Genomic DNA, 19,247 nt, shown 5'->3' with positions numbered 1-19,247 from the left:
CAACTGCAACCCAACAGTTCAAAGTTAAATAAAGGGGATGCAACAAAGGTAACACAGAGTGGCGCAGACTATGAAAGCAATCACTGGCTTCTGTTTGTTTGTTAAAACCTGGGGGAAACAGACAAACACTGTATATTGTTCCAGTGAGCAACACGATGTGCAAATATTTCACCGCTAACCATTGGTCCCACAGAACCACAGTCTTTGACCCACTTTTAATTTGTTGTGATTTGGTCATGCCATCTACACAGCTTAACTCCTACCCTTTAGTTCAGTATCGATGCATTTGATGCTTTAGGTTAGCAAGACGTTCAGTGGAAATTTTGTAGGCCAAATGGAGAAGTTTGCATTGTGCTGCACTGTACCAGTGCAAATGAAGAAATGCCAAAGCTCATGCTGCTGTGAAATGTAAATCTTCTGAATTATGTGTAAGTAAAGTAGGATAAATAAATGAAGTCAATATTGACATTACAAAATAACCCCTAATGTGCGCTTGCATCCATTATTCCAAATGACGTCAGGCTGCAACATCATTAACTCCATTCTGGACTCGAGCTGCTCTAGAATCCAATTAAGCAGTATTACCAGTTTAATTACGTTTCCCACCATTCGAGAAATGGGTCAGATCAACTGACTGATTTAAATGTGCAGGAACGCATATTTATGATGGGTATGCAAATCGAAAACTAGTTGTCTGATCGCTGCGGAGGCGTTAACAGCGATTAGACCACAGCGTTTGCTTTGCAGGCCATGAGAAAGTTGTACAATAGGTTTCTCTGCACTGTTTCTGCTGATGGGAACTTGTTGGCATGTTGACAGCTGAGCTCGCACATTGTCAATCCTTAATCCTCAGTGTGGTTTAGTTAACTTCTGATTGCAAACCTTCATGCTCGTTTGTACGTGTGGTTGGTGCAAACGATGTGAAAGTGGTGACCTACTACTCAACCTGTGAACAACCTCTCAACAGTCATTGGCTCGTTTTTCTTCACTTCCAACTTTTGATTTTGCATATCTGAAGAACTTTATATCTTTTTCACCAATGATATCCGACCAGTAATTGTAAAAAATATTTTCAATTTAACTTGTCTTTAAAGACAGGTCTAGTCAAGTGCTTGGCGATGTGACAATAAAGGTCAATAAATGACTACGATCTACCAAAAATCGAAAGAAAAACATTTTTGTATCAGTCTCACTTTGAAAAAGTGAACATTTAATTGTCTGTTACTGTGTTATAATAAGATCTACACCATGTCAGTGTGTAACATATGCAAATTTTCATTGGTTTATATTTTTTGAAGACCATTAACAAGTTTGGGATCCCAACAACTGCCTGTAGCTAAGCAGCTAAGTGTCAACTGAGTCTCATAATTTACTATGCATTTAAAAAAATATTAACAATAAGCTTCCAATAACAAAATAACATTAAGTGCAGTGTTGACTTTGGATAATTTAGACATTAATGGATTATTAGAATACAATTATGGCAAAATTCAGTGTTTGTATATATATATATATATATAAAACAATTTCCTCCAAAAACAGCAGATTTCCAGGTATCACCGTTGGTCTTTTATGTCTAGCTTTTCAAAGCTTCAAAAAATTATATTTTCATGTTATTATTACATTATTATTTATTTTAATGAATAACTAATGAATTGTTCCTGACATCTGACCTCATCAGCAATCACTAATATTTATTATAAACTTTCTTTTTTTAAAGGCCAACATCATCCCTTTTATAAAAGTAACAGTCACTGTCATGCTGCTAAACTGCCTTAAAAAATTCTGCAGGTAAATGTGTGTAAGACATATTTGTAGTTTATTAAAATTGGCATGCTTAAAGAAAATAAATTTCTAAATGAGTCAATCCTGGTTTTATCATGTGTGAAATATTTCAGTGATACGAACATATTTTACAAGAATAAAACCTCCATAAGCTGACTGACCTTGTGATTCCTCACAGTGATATAAGTACAGATAAATCTCTCTGGAGGATTCAACAAATGTAAAGGTGGAGAAACAGGAACAGAAACAGGCATCTTCAGAGTGGATTTCAAGTTATAAAACGATGTTAAAGTCTCAGTTTTTTTTTTTATCACATCTGTTATTTTCTACACTGATAGATTGATTGGTCCACAAAAGGCGCAGTATACGATGTTCCTAAAGAAACTGTAAAAACGTAACCTTTAACATATTTTATTAGAAAAAGACTCTTTTAAACCTTTTTTCTTTCTTTGCATTTTTTCTTTGTATTTTTAAGGCTGTGATGTTTTATTATAAATCACTCTGTGTTTGTGTTTTTTTACTTCATGCAGGGAAAAAAAAACTACAAAAACGTAGAAACACGAGGCAATAATTTTAATTTAAGCACATTCTGATGATGTCACTAAAAACTGAGCACTATGTAGCTTTACCTATCATACAGCCATGTTATTAAATTGAATTAGCTTCTACAGGTGCCCCTAATGAAGAATTACAGTGTTTAAGCACACATACAGCTACAGTTTTCTCTATGACAGCAGTTCAAATGTTCCATTTTTAATGTGACAACTACTGATAGAAACACTGTGACAAATGCTGACACGGCATGTTTAGCGCTGCATAATTAGCCCATATTATATTTATATTATTCTGCAGTTTTATCCGCCAAAAAGCAGAAGTTTAATTCCCCAGACTCTTTTAGGTTTGCATGCCTTTTATTAAACTTTGATTGTATTTTTAAACACACTCTTGCTGAAACACAGATATCAGTTATTAGAAAATTAACATTTTTGTGCCGCAGCTGAAAAACAGCCGTGCAGTGAGGCTGAACTGTCTTCGGTCTGAAGCGTAATTCTGAAACTAAGAAAAGGATCAGTAGGTGAGAAGAGCGATAAAGCGTTGGTCTTAGGTTCTGACTTAGTCCTGCAGGTTTGTCTGGGTATCATAATTGTTGTTTTATGTCTAACTTCGTTAGACATAAAATGTTTTTTTTTACTTTTCATGTTGTCTGTAATTCAGATTACTCTTTGCATTTCTTTTTGTGAGTAATGTTATTTATCATTTAATCTGGAGATTATTTATTTTGATCATTTGATAAAGTCCAATGTTTTATCCTCGGATATCTTCCTCTGTCCAACTGAATCATCATTTCAGTAAACTGTACATAATGAAATGGCACGTAAAGCAACGATGCCTTTTAACTTGTACACAGCACAGAAACTACTCTTAATTCTGTTCACACTCTTTAAAGGATACACAATAGATCATTTCTCACCTCTGACCTCAATACATCACGTGGGGACTTTATAGTCTGTGCTACTTAAAATTGCACACATGTTTACAGCAAACCTGAAAAATGTTTTCCATTTATTTCTTGCACTACATTATTTTCTATGCACAGGTGTTTATATAGCTGCCGCAACAGACGCACACACACACACGTGTTATATGTACTGCACTGTTAAATGTCATGTTGTTCATGTTTATATGGCACATATAAGGTGTGAATGTATCAAATGTTCTGCAAGTTGAAACTAGCAATACTATTACAGTTAACTAAAACAAAACTAAGGTGTGAAAAGACATTAGTTCCCTTAAACAACAAAGCAAAAACAAAGCAAACATTTGACATTAAGAAAGAAACTATCTTTTACAATAAAATGAAAATGTGCCAGAAATTTCTTATTTACTCAAATTTGTTGTTCCAGCAGACCAGAGAAAGAATTTGTGAATTTGTTTACTGAAACTGAAGTCTACATGACAAAATCTGCTGCCTGTGTTTTAATATTTATTATAAAATTCCTAAATTTTCCCCACATAGAAGGTCTTGAATAATCAGACCCCATCTTCTGTTAATGACCTTATACTGTATCACCCCATTAAAGCACTTTGCTCTCAGATTGTAGGCTTACTTGTTCTTCTTTTTTGATAAAGCATACAGTTAGGGCTGGATCAGGTGACCCTTAGTTACACTGCTGTGGGACTCCCATGATGCATTGTGTTCCTCTTCTTCGCTCACCTTTTGTCACTCACTATGTGTTTAAACACCTCTCTGCATTTAAATATTGGCTATTATTCATCTCTGCCTCTCTTCCACAGCATTTCTTTGTCCTGTCTTCCTAACCTCGACTCCAACCAGTCACAGCAGATGCCCGCCCCTCCCTGAGCCTGGTTCTGCTGGAGGTTTCTTCCTATTATGGCACTATATAAATAAAACTGAACTTGAAAGAAATTGAAATATTTCACTGATAGGGCCATTTTATAGAAATGCTTCTACAGGTGCCGCTAATGTAGAGCTACGGAGTGTTTCAGCACACGTAAAGCCAATTTTACATTTGAACACTACAGTATTCTCTGTGATAGCAGTTCAGTGAGGTAAGTAGTACATCAGGACAGCCAGGGCTCAGAATCATGATGATGCTTAGTGCTGCTGCGGACGAAGCAGTCGTTCGCTCATTTTAAAAGAAAGGAGGCTCATCCGCTGAGGAGAAGGGTGCAAAACCACAAAACATGAGATATGCAAACTGGCAGCTATTGAGCTGCTTCTACTTTTATCTAAATGTAACGATAAAGTCTTTGATCTCTAACTAGAAAAACTGCTTCCTTTTTCCACTGCATGTGAATGAGTCCAGCATCAAAAGGGCTTTAAAATTCTGCCCAATGAAAATGTACTGTGGCTTTATTATGGAAATAATAAAACAAAACACAAACGCCAGACACCCTGTGAAGAGAATAGGTGGATAGTACAACACACTGATTTTGTGCTGTTTTTTGGTAAATGTGTGTTTGTTCTGCACGCTGTTTCCAATGCTCACTGTCTATTTGTGTCCTCTGAGTACCTCCTACAGTGTAGTAGTCTGCAGTGGTTTATTTGATGTGTGGGAAGGTTACAGATAGTTTTTTCTAAACCCTCACATGTGTTTTATGAGTCGATCTTTGTCACCTACAGATGTTCTCCATCAGTGTTTTTAAGACGTTCAGTCATCCGTGAAAGACTTTCAACTGCATGAAACTGCGTGACAGGTGCTGTATAAAGCCTGTAACACAATAATAAAGAATACTTTCACAGAAAAATTGTGTTTGTGGTGATTCTTTTAAATTATGTATATACGTATAAAGGGAAACTTTAGTACTCAGTTCTAGCTTCATATGTCCTTTAAGGACTCTACTATAGCAGGTTTTGCAGGATTCGCAATTTAGAAGAGTTCATCCTCTGTCTGAAACAACCTTTTTTAGCTCCTCCCCCTTTAAGATCATGTTTGATTTGCTACACGTCACAAGTAGAAGATCTGAACACCAGATTGATGGGGTGTCTTGGCTCACAGACAGAGTAGTGTGCCTGGGATAACCCTTTTAATGATGTCATACAGAGCCAAGAATCAAAGTGTAATAAAGTGTTTGAAGCAGTCTGACAGGTGTGTATGATTAATATGAGCATTCACCATTACAGGGGTTTTTTTTTTTCATTCATACAGAAATTGTGGCTGCTCCACAAGAAGGTGTGACTTTCAACTAAGGGGAAATCATCCAAAAATACACAACTGTGCATTGAATTCTTAGAAATAACAGGAAACACACTCTCTGCCTTGACAATGTGTCTTAACTATGGTACTTTTGCACAACGTCACACCTCCGCCCCCAAGATCTATTTTAAGACAGAAAATCTTTCATGTTCCCCATATAATTATTTTAAGCAGATACGTTTCTTTGATTAGTGGCTTTCACGCGTAACCCTTCCTGTAGTGTAGAACTACTATTACTAACAAATGAAAATAATAAAATTCAATGTGCAATAACAACAGGCCATTATTAGTGGGTGATGTACATTAAATATAGATATGCCTTTATAATGTAGTGTTAGCGTTAAAGGAACTTGAATTACATAAAAACTATGTATTAAAAAAAGTGACCACTCATCATATTTCATACTTAGTTCAATCATTTCCTTAATCAATAAAGCTCAAATGCACAATTGGGTTTTTCGTGAGTTGAAACATTCATCAAAATGATTTTTGAGAATAAAATAATCAACATGTTTTGTTTTTGTTTACTCAGACATCCTTTATTTGTGTCAGTTTATCCTTCAGTCAAATAATGTAAAGCAGAGTTCTTGTTGTTGTTGTTTTACTCAGGTTGATAAATCAACCACCAAAGACTGACTTTGAAAGATTTCACGCATGTGAAAAGTGACGTGTGGGGAAAAATAGCTTCGAAACACCTGAACGTCTCACTTGTATTTAAGTGGTTTCTTTAAGAAAGGGGGGAAAACAGCTTCACCACATATCAGATTGTCATCTAGTAGAGGGACAGCCGGTGACGCGGCGTGGTGTCAGTGAAGACAGCACGTCTAGATGAACATGATTAACTCTGTTACAAGGTTAACATGTTAGTTCTGCATATCTTTGTATAACCGATCAGAGTTTTTCTTGGCTCATTAGGGGCCTTTAACATTTTACTATAAGCACAAATGATCTGCATGATAAACTCACATTTAAGAAAATGAGAAAATCTTATTTCTGTTTATTCCTCTTTGGGAAGGATCAAATGCTCTTTAAAGTTATTTTAGTATGCATACAAAACCACGCGTAATAGATATTAGTATCCAGTTACAGTGTGGTAATTTAGCAGGCCCCTGTGATGTATAAATTAGATCAATCAAGCTCTCTTTCCTGTAACTGTTAATCTGAAATCAATCTGACTTTGTTCATTTAACTTGCACTTGTTTGCATTAAGATCCTGGCTTCCTGTGACCTTTAACCTTCACTCTTGTTCGTGCTTCCTCAGTCGTTGTCACCTGGCTGGAAGTCTGCCTTTGCAGCACTTATACACCTGAATAGCAACCTCACTTTTCCTCTTGCTGTCATACTGTGTACCTCAAAACTAGGTTTCTGAAGTACAAAAGCACTGCTTTAGAAACCTGATTGTAACCAGGATGCAGATGTCCATTTAAAACCCTTTGACTGTCCCTTAATGTCTGTCAACAAGCAGCAAACCCCCGAATGCCAGTTTAGTTTCCTGTCTCCGACAAGCCAGCTGAAAAAAACTGACATCCTGCACATTTAATACCACAAAACACAGGAAGTTGTTGTTTTCATACCTCTGTGTGTATCTGTAGTGGGTAAAAGCTTGTCTGTGTGAAATGTAAACTTACTTTCAGGTCGCCTATTTTTCCCAACATCTGGTTAAGTTATCATGACAATATGAGCAATTCAGGTCAATTCAACTCAGTTTTACTTACATCGCACCAAATCACAACAACAGTTGCCTCAAGACATTTTGCATTGTAAAGTGAAGGTAAACTCTATAACAATACGGAGAAAACAACAACATGTCGTGTTAGTAAATAGGACCAGACAGGCACACAGTTTATGGGTTTCCTGTCTAACATTCATGCTGCACATTCTTCCTGATTCCTGAAGGAAGAAATCCCTTATGAGTGTTTTTTACTAGTCGTACATGAAGGATCATGACGAATCAGGAAATTGGGCTGCCCATTAACTTGCACTGGGAAAGTCCCAGCACAATTACAAACTTTGTGACTGCAGCAGGCCTATCATATGTCTATAGGACAGAGTGCATCCAATTACTTAATGCAAAACCACAAAAATATGAATATACAGTCTGCCACCTGACAACAGAAAAAAAAATATAATTATTTAGTATGACTACTAACTTGGGGTTGTATGGTAAAGACGTACAGGAAGACACACTGACTGTTAATGACACTCCAGCTCAAACGTCATTACTGAAATGAGTTGTGTTTATTTCTGGGGTGTTCCCCAGGGCTCCATCCTTGGCTCCTTGTTGTTCACCACTCACATGTCCACCCATAAATAAAGCATTCATTATCATTAAAAAACATCAGAAATAAGTCAGTTCTTTTCTGGTCATAACCAGAGATGGACAGTTACTGTAATCTGATTACTTTTTTAAAGTAACGAGTAAAGTAAGGGATTACTATCGGAAAAACGGTAATTAGATTACCGTTACTTTCCTGTAGGAACGCTGCGTTACTGCGTTACTAAAACCATGACTAAAACCGTGACTAAAACCGGTGTGGTGGTCCCCTTCTTAAAAATGGGGACCACCACCCAGGTTTGCCAGAATCTCTTCGAGGCAGTCCGAAAGTCTTTTTCCATGACCTCTCCAAACTCCTCCCACACCTGAGTTTTTGCTTTGGCCACTGCCTCAGCCGGATCCCGCTTGGCCTGTCGGTACCTGTCAGCTGCCTCCGAAGTCCCACAGGCTAACCAAGCCCGATAGGACTCCTTCTTCAGCCTGATGGCTCCCTTCACCTCTGATGTCCACCATTTGGATAGGGGGTTACCACCATGACAGGCACCAACCACCTTGTGGCCGCAGCTCATTGCAGCAGCTTCGGCAAAGAACATGCTGAACATGGTCCGTTCGGTCTCAATGTCCCCAGTCTCCCTTGGAATACTGTTGAAGTTCTGCCGGAGGTGTATGTTGAAGATCTCGCGGACAGGGGCCTCTGAAAGGCATTCCCAGCACGCCCTCACTACAGGTTTAGGCGCGCCGGGTCTGTCCAGTGTCCTCCCCCGCCACCTGATCCAATACACCACCAGGTGGTGATCAGTTGACAGCTCAGCCCCTCTCTTTACCCGACTGTCCAGAACATATGGTCACAGGTCTGGTGATACGATTACAAAATCGATCATCGACCTGTGGCTTAGGGCGTCCTGGTGCCACGTGCACTTATGGACACTCTTATGATCGAACAACTCCAGTTTCAACTCCAGACTGAAACAGAGTCCAGCCTCTCTCCAGGAGGCTGGTTCCACAGCCCAAGCCATGTGTAGAGGTGAGCCCGACTATATCTAGCCGGTATCTCTCAACCTCACGCACTAACTCAAGCTCCTTCCCCACCGGAGAGGTGACATTCCATGTCCCAATTGCCAGTCTTGGTAGCCGGGGATCAGTCCACCAGGGCCTCCACTCCTGGCCACTGCCCAGCACACAATGCACCCAACGGCGCCTCCTGTGGGTGGTGGGCCTGCGGGAGGATGGGCCCATGTCCCCTTTTCGGGCTATGCCCGGTCGGGCCCCATGGACTAAGGCCCGGCCACCAGACGATCGCCCCCAGGCACCCTCCCCGGGCCTGGCTCCAGGGTAGGGTAAACTGTTCCCTCGATGTTTTCCTCATAAGGGTCTTCTGAGAAGTGTCTTATCCTTTCACTTAGAAGCTGGTTTTGTGCTCTCTGCAGAATCAACTTCACTTTATGTGCCCTGACCGTGGATCCATGGCGCAAACTCTTGGGAATAAGTCTGCTCTGTCTGCGTCTTAGGTTAAAGTGGAGGTGGTTTCCATAATCTGCTAGTTTTCTTGATTCCCTTTTATGTCACAGCAGTTCAAGAATGTTCCTCCCAAAGTGCATGGCAATATGTCTGTGTAGGTTCTCATTCATCCAGGTCATAGTAATCTAAGGAGTTTGGAAAGAAAGCAACTGGACTTCTTTAAATTCCTGGGAATCTCTGCCATTTGGTCTTAAAACTGAAGACACTCCAAAAAATGAGGGTTAAAACAATTTCAAGAAACTTAAGGAAGTTCAGTCACTTTTCTTCCCCAACTCCTTAGTTCACGCTCATTGATGTTTACTGAACACATCATAGAAAATCCAACTCTCTGACTCAAATGCAACAACCTGCTTGTTTAACAGTTAAACAAGCAGTTTACTGCATTTGATGGTGCATTAATTAGAAAGCTTCTGTGATGCAGAGCAGCTGTAACTGTGAAGTGAATCTTCTGAAAAGTCTACCAATTAAAATCTTTTACAACATACACATTTTTCATGCTGGGTTATGTTGACTGGCTCGAGCAGAATGAGTGCAGAGTCCTCAACATTTTTTCTGGTGCGCCGCCCTTTAGAAGCTAAACAAAGATTACTTTCCAAACTTTTGACCCATTATTAATACAAAATTATCACCCAAGTTAATATTTTAGCAGCAGCCACCACAGGTTTGCCCTGTCTATCACATTGCAGCTGCTGTGGCTTCCACCCACAATTTGAAAACCAATGAACTAAACATGTTGATCAGTGAATTTCACTTTATAAGCTAATCTGCGCTTCCCTTTCTACTCATTTCTCAACATTCAGTGTCTAAAATTAGCTACTAAAATATATGCGGGTGTTTTACTCGGACACTCGCAAGGCTGAAATGGTTGCAGTTAAAGCTTTTTCTGACTATGTAACAATTGGACTAACTTGTGGTTTATTTTCTTCAGTAACCTCTTTCTCTAACTTTGGTAGGTTCGTCTTTGATCTGATCATGCTATAATATCAAGTTATTGTCAGATCAGCATCTTTATCTGCTCGTTTTCCAACACTAGGCATGTTTAACAAGGATCTCTCAATGACACCATGGCACAAATGCACTCAGACGCATCTGCAGCAAGCTGAGATAAGGAGGGCTGGGTTTCCTTTTTCCTCTGAGCTCCAGGAGGGAAATTATAGCCTCTAAAGACACGTTGGGTCACAGACCTGCCTCGACTGCTGTCCACAATGATCGTCTACCTGCTCTTGCCTGCTTTTGTCCTCGGTATGTGTTTGCCTTCACTTGAGAGTTTTTCTTTAGATTTTGTGGACATTTCCTGCTTTTTGGATTTGCTTTAATATTTCCATGAATTGTTTTCCCCGTGTGTGGGGGCGTAATGAAGGAAACAGCAGAGGAAAATGAAAGTCAGAGTGAGAGCATTGCTTTTAAAAGTGGCCCGACTGGCATACCTGATCGTAAGGAACATCTTTGAACTTGTTGTTTGCAGGTACGGTGACATCACAATCAGCCAACAGCACAGCGGGAAAGCTCGATGAAGTTGGGAGGAACCAAACATTCAACAGTAAGTTCATTTCTTACTTCAAATACTTTGTACAACAATGTCAAACATGGAAGTGGAGGTCAGAAATAGACCATCAAAGGCTCCATTTTGGTCTGGTGAATGGCTTACTCTTGTTTTTCCATTAGAAAAATGCAACTGTTGCCTATAAATTGTAACATAAATCTGATGACAGTAGACTGTAACCTTTGAGGGGTTTTATAAACAGATCGCTCATAAAATGCAGCAAGTAAGAAAACGTGCTGTCTGGCAAATTCGTTACCTTATCAATATCTTTACACCCTTTTTGATGTTTGTAAACACTGATGATGTGTTTTGAGGACAGAGCTCACCTGACTGCAGAAAGTGACTGATCTCCAGTAGTGTATCTGAAAAGATGGCATCTATACAAACTAAATGCACACAAATGTTATATATTCATAATCATTTAAATGCCAATAGGATTAAAAGAAACCTGTCCAACACAGCACATGTAATGATTGGATCCTGTGTTGGACGGGTTTGGGTGCTTGAGCGATCACAAAAAGTGTGTTATACTAGCTAGCCAAAGAGCCTGCTCAGAACAGGGTTACAAAGCTCCAGCCCTGGGCCAGGTTTATGGGCTCAAACCAAACACTTGGTGGCCTTAGACCATGGGACAAAGCCAACCCAGCCTAACAGAGAGACATGGGCCCACGATGCAGGAGGGGGCGATAGAGGTTTGGTGCACTGTACTTTGGATTGTCTAAATAATTGCAGAGCGTTTTGTTCCAGCCTTTTCAGTGGGAGAAATGTTTCACCACTCATCCAAGTGACTTCTTCAGTTACTGACAGGAGTGCTTTGATACGCTGATTTTGATAAATGACATGCAACTGCCTTCATAATGGACAGAATAAACAAGTGATTAAGTCAGCCAGGAAGCCAGGAAATTGTCTGCTTGAGACACAGATCAAGGCAGTTGGAAACTATTTTTTCATAGACTTGGAAACATCTAGAAGTTGTTTCGCAGCAGAGGAAATTACCCCCTTCTGAACATAAGGAAGAATGCAGATTTAAAGGAATTTTTTATTGTTTTAAGTCCACCAATTACATATCTGTTTCTAAACAGGACTTTTCGATGCATAAATCAAATTTAAATGCAAAACGTTTTCCACTTTGGATAAACAACCATTATGAATTCAAGGTGCAATAATACCTAGAGTGAAACAAAATGTTTTGCCTGCAGGTACACTGAAACCAAAGAACGTGACATCCACATTTTACGAAGAGAAGAAGGCGGTTGAGGACAAACTGCAAAGTAACCAAGGTTCTGTTATCGGAGAAGATAAAGGTAAGTTAATGATTATCAGCACGTCTTATTTACGTGCTGTGCATATAGTACAGATTAAACATGAAAAAAAGGTCCGAGCGTCAGCTTCTGTTTTATACGTGTGTGTCCTTTTAGTTCATATGTGTCAGAAAAATCTTTGATTACTTTGCAGAGAGTTTCCAGGATGAGGAAAATAAAATTACTGGGGAAAACTGTGATCGGGAGTTACTGCAACTCTTCAGTTCCAGCTACTGTGGTGAAATTTTTCACCAGAACATGTCGGATATCGGCAGAGATAACTGGTGTGTCCAGGAACGTTTCATCAGGTAACTGAATAAATATATCCACAAATCTCCAAGTTTAACACACTGAATAATGCTTGTTATGCATTTAAAAACTCAATATTCTGAAGGACAAAACAGCATGATTAGAATTAATACTGAGAAATATGTAATCATCTTTTCTGGACTTCTTTGCATTAATATTCAGTATTAAAGAAACATGACGTGACCTTTTAATCTTTATTCTTCAGAAAATCTTCAAAAAGCACAAAGATTCAGGGTAGTAGTGCTTTTTCACTAAAGTCTATGTCATAGACATGAAACTGGCGAAGTTTTGCTCCTGAAACTATAAAATATTCCATAATTCTGGTCTATAGAGTGTTGAATAACAGGCTAATAACATACTAGAATTTCACTCACAAAAGTTATAAACGTTTTGGACAGCCTCACATATGTCCAAATATTATATTTTAAAGAGTCAATTCAATTAAAAAATCTTCAAAAGGCACCAACAACATAAACTGGATGGAAATTTCACATATTTGAATGTGAGAGTTTCTGGGGATCGACTCACTTTTGGTGCCAGCCCCATGTGGCCACTCGAGGAACTGCAGTGGGATGCTGCCACAGATGGGCTGTATAGGGCTCCCTTTAATATTTATGGAATGTAATTATGGGAATAAGAAAACACATCAATACCTTGTCAATTTTAATTTAAAAAAAAAGTCCATACTTACGTACAGAGCTTTAAAAGTAAATGGTAATGGACTGGTTGTTTTAAAGCGCTTTGCTACTCTGAGCACAAAACTTGCCTCTTTTACCCAAGCACCTTTTTCTATGCTCTTTCTGTCTAAGGCCATATCCGCACTAAATAGTTTTTGTTTGAAAACGCATCTTTTTCTCTCCGTTTTGACCTTCCGTCCACACTGCGATGGCGTTTTTGGTCAAGGAAAACTGAGATTTAAAATGCTCTCCAAAGTGGGTAAATTTAAAAACACAGTTTTCGAGTCGCAGTGTGGACAGCGAAAATGGAGCCTTTCGAAAACGATGAAGCATTTTAGTCATGTGATGCAGTCACGTGACCAATTCAACTAAGATGGTGGACAGCAGTTGTTTTGTTTGCTCTCAGTTTTGACAGCCCTATTAAAGATTAATATCAGTCTGTACATGCTCCAGATAGCTTTTCTTCAAATTCTTTAATTCTCACTTGGTTTCGGTACTTTGTACTCTTGTGTTACTCGCAGCAAAAACTCCACCTCATTGTCAGTCCATTTAAAAATTTTGGTGCTTTTCCTCGACATTTTGCCGCGACGTTTCAAAGAGCCGTAAAGTAAATAAACGGCAGACAGAAATGATGCAGGTCGAATCGTCTTTTTTCAGTCGTTTCAACTGAACTCTTTGGAAATTGTCAGAGTGCAAAGTCAGTGTTAACAGTTTACACGCCAAATGTACCTTAGTATCAAAGTACTCCTGCCAGTGACATCAACAGTTGGCCTCAGCAGGCTGTCCACAACTGTCCACATGCAGGAAGGAAAGCATGCAGAGAGTGTTTACCTCAAGCCCCATTTCTTCTGAAGTGGTCCATAGTTCCTGCTAGCTAAGCTCTCGCTTATTGTCTTCATCTCTCACTTTACTCTGCAGCTTGTTCTTTCATTCAGTTTCCAGTGGCAAAACATTTTTCCTTTCAACTTTATTCATACAGCGCCAAATCACAACAACAATTGGCGCTGTATATTCTAAGGTAGACCCTACAATAATACATGACACCAAACGAATAATTAAACAATATTTTTGTGATAAACTTTGATCAACTGATGTCATTTTCAGTTGACTCCACATACCGGATGAATGTCTGCAGTACCCTTTTTGACCTCTAACCAGAGGGGCGCTGTTTCATTTGTTAAATAGAACAAAATGAAACATGCCATGCTAGTAGCAGTAGTAGTTTTTTAAGAAGTTAAAAATTCATATACATATATATACACACACACACACACACACACACACACACACATATATATATATATATATATATATATATATATATATATATATATAGGCCTGGGAGCTTGAGGGTCCTGCGCAGTATCTTAGCTGTTCCCAGGACTGCGCTCTTCTGGACAGAGATCTCCGATGTTGTTCCCGGGATCTGCTGGAGCCACTCGCCTAGCTTGGGAGTCACTGCAAAAAGTTTTTTTGGCTTTGAATATCCAACCTTGGAATTTTCAGATCATCTGAAGGTTTACTCAAATGAAAGCATGTGTTTTAGAGAATGACTGTTCAATGAGGTGCTTAACAACTCCTGACATGTGACTTTTGTGAGCGTCATCTGGGTGTAAATTTTGATCTTAAAAGTCACTGGCTACTACAGTTTTTAAATATATGTACCAGACTGGATGTGGGATATGGAAATACTCAAATATAGTAGTGTTTGCTTTGGTTTCTGTACTGTAAAACAGTGATCATATCATCTAAATTACAAAGTAAGTAGGAAAGAAGTCAAAAAGCCCATTAGGTCGATAACAAGTCACAAAGGGAAATATTCACCATCCAAACAGGCTTAAAGAGAACAAGTGCCTCTCCTGCCGAAGGGTTAATATGAGCAGTGGTCTCTTCCTTCAGCCCACTCTCTCCTCTGTTTAATTTCAAACAGGAAGCAGTTTAACCACAACAGTTTTTCTCAAGGTTGATTTGCTGCTCAGTTTCAGTGCCTGGGGGTCCAGCTCAACAGTTTCATCTCATAATCTTAAAATCTATGTTTTTATAATTTCTTATGAAATATGCCGCCACCCCGCACAAAAGCGTATCAAATTAAAAGTTATTGGTGTATGTTTGGGATAAAAACTAAGAGATTAAATGTTTTGGGAGGTTTTTGGATGATGAAAGAAAATCATCAGCTTTAACCTCCTAAGACCCGGACTCCTCCACGGCATGCATTTTTAATTTCTCTTTGATATTTGGGCATATTGGGGCCCGATGAATGTAAAAACAAAGAATTACCAGATATTTTTTTTAACCTTATTTTTGTTTTTAGGAAAAATAAGAGCCACGTATGAGGATATTCGTTTAAAATTTCGATAGAACAGTAGCAGTATAATGTCCTCGTAAGTGGATATCAGGCCCTTGTAGAGCAAAATTGAGTATTTTGGTCTAAATAACCCAACATGTGATGTCCACATATGTGGACGCCAGGTCCTAGGAGGTTAAAGGAACTAAACCAATTTAAAACTTTTGCGAACCACCAGAACTAGACAAACACAGCATAGAGGGAGATCGCAACAAGGGACAGAAGGAAACTAAGGACGTAAATACACACAAAGAAATCAGGGAGATGGAACAAACCAGGAAACACAGATGAACTAAATCGACCCACACCCAGACTGAGGCTGCCAAAGCAAACCAGGAAATAACAGAACAAGGCAGAAAAAACCCAAATGCTGAAACAGAGATTGGACACAAACGAACAGAAAGAGAAACAAACACAGAGATTAAACAGACTTCATACAGGGAACCCTAGGGAGAACACCGGGAGATGAGATCAGGACAAACTGGACACAAAAGGGGACTGACTAAATAAAATGGGAAACTAAGAACTAGAAATATAGATATAAAACTAAGGTAGTAGGAAAACTAAACTAGAGACTAACTAATACAGAGCTTGAAGAGAAATTATTTCATAACTCCAAGAGGATGAATCATGAGCCCATAACATAAATCCAAACACTGGACTTAAACCCCGGGATCCTAAAAAGCTCTTGTTGGACCCAGAACTAATAAATCTTGAAGTTATGGAAACGCAAAAACACAGGAGGCTTCAGAACCGACTGAGGGTGTAACGTCATTAGTGATGAAAAATTAGAAAAGTATTATTCAATGTACCATGTTACACCACATGTTAGTACTAAGCAGAAATCTCACACCCTTTGAGGTCTGCTGTGGTGTATGGTTATAAATCTGGGGAGGTGCACTTCAGGTCAAAGCATGGATTTAACCCAGTATCATTAATTAAGGATTGCTATCAAGAAGTGGAGGATAATGCAGATTATGCTTTACCTGGTGACCTTTGCCCTTGAGGTAAAACACTTAGCTCAAGGCTTTACAAGACTTCACTAACTAATCCGTGATGTAAGAGTGGCTACACCCATATTTTATCTGTTTTGTTTTTGTTTTTATATCTGACTCTGTTGAGGTTTCTACTTTTTTACATACTTTAGCTGCATCCAAGTCAAATTGTGACTGCAGGATCAATAACACACTTTCAAACATTGCAAGTTTCATACTTTGATGAAAAAACAAATACAAGTACATTAACACATTTGAGCAAATTTTCTTCATTATCAGAGGAGTTGTTTCACCCCCACCATTAACTTTTCTCCATCTATTGCAGAGCTTACAGTGACCTAACACACTGCATGGAATATCTGGCTAAAATGATGGACTGTTTCTTCCCAAACCCTGATATTCAAGACTTCTTTATCGACATCCATTTGAAATTCTTCCAGAACTGCACCAATGAGAACGATCCGATGACTGAAGATGCCCCTCAGAAGGTGGTGATTGGCCTCACTCTCCTTTCTGTGAGCTTCATCCCCATCATGGTTTATCTGGTTGCTCGGAGTTAGACGTGCACTTGTTGTACACAAGAATTTACTCCAGAGGCTGATGTGTGTATTTTTTTTAACAAGATTTAAGTCATACGTTTAAATGTGGTTAAAAATGTGCTTTGTTAAGTCATCTTGTGTTTTTACGAGTATTGTAACACTTTCACTTTGCGTGGTAGACATCAGCAGCTATGCATAAGCGCTTGAAAGACAATTTGGCTGAGATGTTATGAACATGATGTTTAAAAAACAATGACACAGCACTGAGCTTGCTATTTTGTTTCATTTTTGTCTAACTGAGAAATATGCAATGTATTTAATTGCATAGTTTGACTGTGTAATCTATATAGAGGGAAAATGTATATGCAATTAAACTATATTACCTAAAATAACATCTTTTTTGTGTCTATATATAACATATGAGTCTGTGTTTTTTTCAGTGTAACTGGAAGAAAAATTTTTCCCCCAAAATGTCACCCTAAGCAGCCCGTTCTCACTCCCGAGGCGTAACATGCCGACGTTTTGTCACGTCCCGCGGCGTTCCTGAGGAACGCGAAAGGAGACCTTCGGCGTTCTTATGGTACGCGGTGGGTTATGGCGGAAATCCAGTGCAATGATGCTCCCTCGGTAACAGACGTTCCAGCCCTGTATTCCAGCCCTAAACCTAACCTTATCCCTAGCCCTAACCATAACCTTTTTCCTGAGCTTATCCAGGACTTTAATGATGTTAAATAGCGTGTTTCTAAGCGATTTGAAGAAAAAGAGCGAACATGTGTAGATTGAGTCCATACGGTTCTCATATTTCCTCATTTTTCCGAGGTCGTCATTTAGGAACGTGGTGGGTAGCCGAAAACGTAATATGTTGACGATTTGTCACCTAGCGTAAAATGTTACGGTTTGGGAGTGAGAACGTGTTGCCCTAAGAATAATAATAAACAAAAAAGTATTTACATGATACTCATGTAGTTCTGCAAGAAGTTTTGTCATTTATCACAGACCAAAAAGTTTATTTATGGACACTTTTTAAAACCACTAAGGCCTCCAACTTCCTCCACTAACCACTCCTCAAAGCACCTGACCATATCGTTCCACCAAATTGCGCTGGTCAACATATGTCACCCCCTGCACCATCACAAGGTGGTGATTCATCGAGGCATCCTCAGGAACTGGAAGGACCCACATACCAGACTCAACAACGTGTTTTAAGTTGAACTGTATTGATCTTTATTGTGGCAAAGTGTTTTTAAGAAACTGGGAGCAGGCAGGCTGAGTGTGGATCACAGATGTTTAGGAAGTTCAGGTGCTGATGTGGAGTGGAGTTGTTCCCAAACTGCAGGTAAATCTATGTTTGATCTTTGATTGTGAAGTCTTCAGACAGGTTGCTAACTGGGGCGACCTACAGCCCCTTTTCCTTTTGAACCTACTCGGATCGACTTGGATCAACACGACTCAACTCAGATCGACTGGTTTTCCATTAAAACCCATTGTGCGTGTTTGCCATCATAGCAATTGGTCTGGGTGTGATGTAATTAATATGCAACATGAGTGCTACAACAATGGTGGACAGTGAGGCAAGAATATACCTGCTGCTTGGTCTGTGGCTTTTCGTCAGTCTTGGGGACCACAGTGGGGTTTTGTAACCATTTGCCCCGTTGTTGGGTTTCAAAAATGGTGGAATGAGACACTTTCATGACTCGTCAACTGACTCGACCAGCAAATCGGTGGCATGCCGTGTGAAAACTTCACATTTTACTACCTGCTTGGATCGATTGGCACGGGACAAGCAGGTACTAAAACGTACCTGGTACCAGGTACTATGACCTAATGGAAAACCCTGAAAACCATGGTGAACCGTGATGAGTCCAAGTAGGTACTAATGGAAAAGAGGCTTAAGAGTCTTACTTGTAGCCTGATGATTCAATATATCAATGGGTGAGGAAGGGCTGACCCAGAGAGAGACAGAGAAGAAGAGAGAGAGAAGGGAAAAGGGGAGAAGAAATCAAAAACCCAGACTCACTCGGTTCATAACACCTAGGATGAGTTGCTGGGGCATTTAGTTTTTCTTGTTTATAGAACCCTATAAAAGGTTAAAGATGTGGTTTAGGTGCCCTAGGAATCATAAAGACACAATAACAACCTTTCTTTAGCACATTTTTTAAAAATTTAATCCAGGTCATCTCAAAGGAAAACCACAGTTTCTTTCTGCACACCTACACCACCCAAAACCACACACCAAGCCAAC

At 39.3% G+C, this 19,247-nt stretch overlaps 1 protein-coding gene across 1 annotated transcript; it reads left to right on the top strand.

Moving 5' to 3' along the window:
- Positions 1-10,415: 10,415 nt before the first annotated feature.
- Positions 10,416-17,397, top strand: LOC146512224 (receptor activity-modifying protein 3). The gene is made up of 5 exons (XM_085170533.1): positions 10,416-10,539; positions 10,763-10,837; positions 12,040-12,144; positions 12,296-12,449; positions 16,792-17,397. The coding sequence occupies exons 1-5, from the start codon at positions 10,503-10,505 to the stop codon at positions 17,024-17,026; spliced, it is 606 nt and encodes a 201-aa protein (XP_085026659.1). The 5' UTR covers positions 10,416-10,502; the 3' UTR covers positions 17,027-17,397.
- Positions 17,398-19,247: the final 1,850 nt, after the last annotated feature.

Source organism: Neolamprologus multifasciatus, chromosome 8 (assembly GCF_963576455.1).
Source record: "Neolamprologus multifasciatus chromosome 8, fNeoMul1.2, whole genome shotgun sequence".
Lineage (NCBI taxonomy): Eukaryota > Metazoa > Chordata > Actinopteri > Cichliformes > Cichlidae > Neolamprologus > Neolamprologus multifasciatus.
This window is presented reverse-complemented; position numbering and strand designations above follow the sequence as displayed.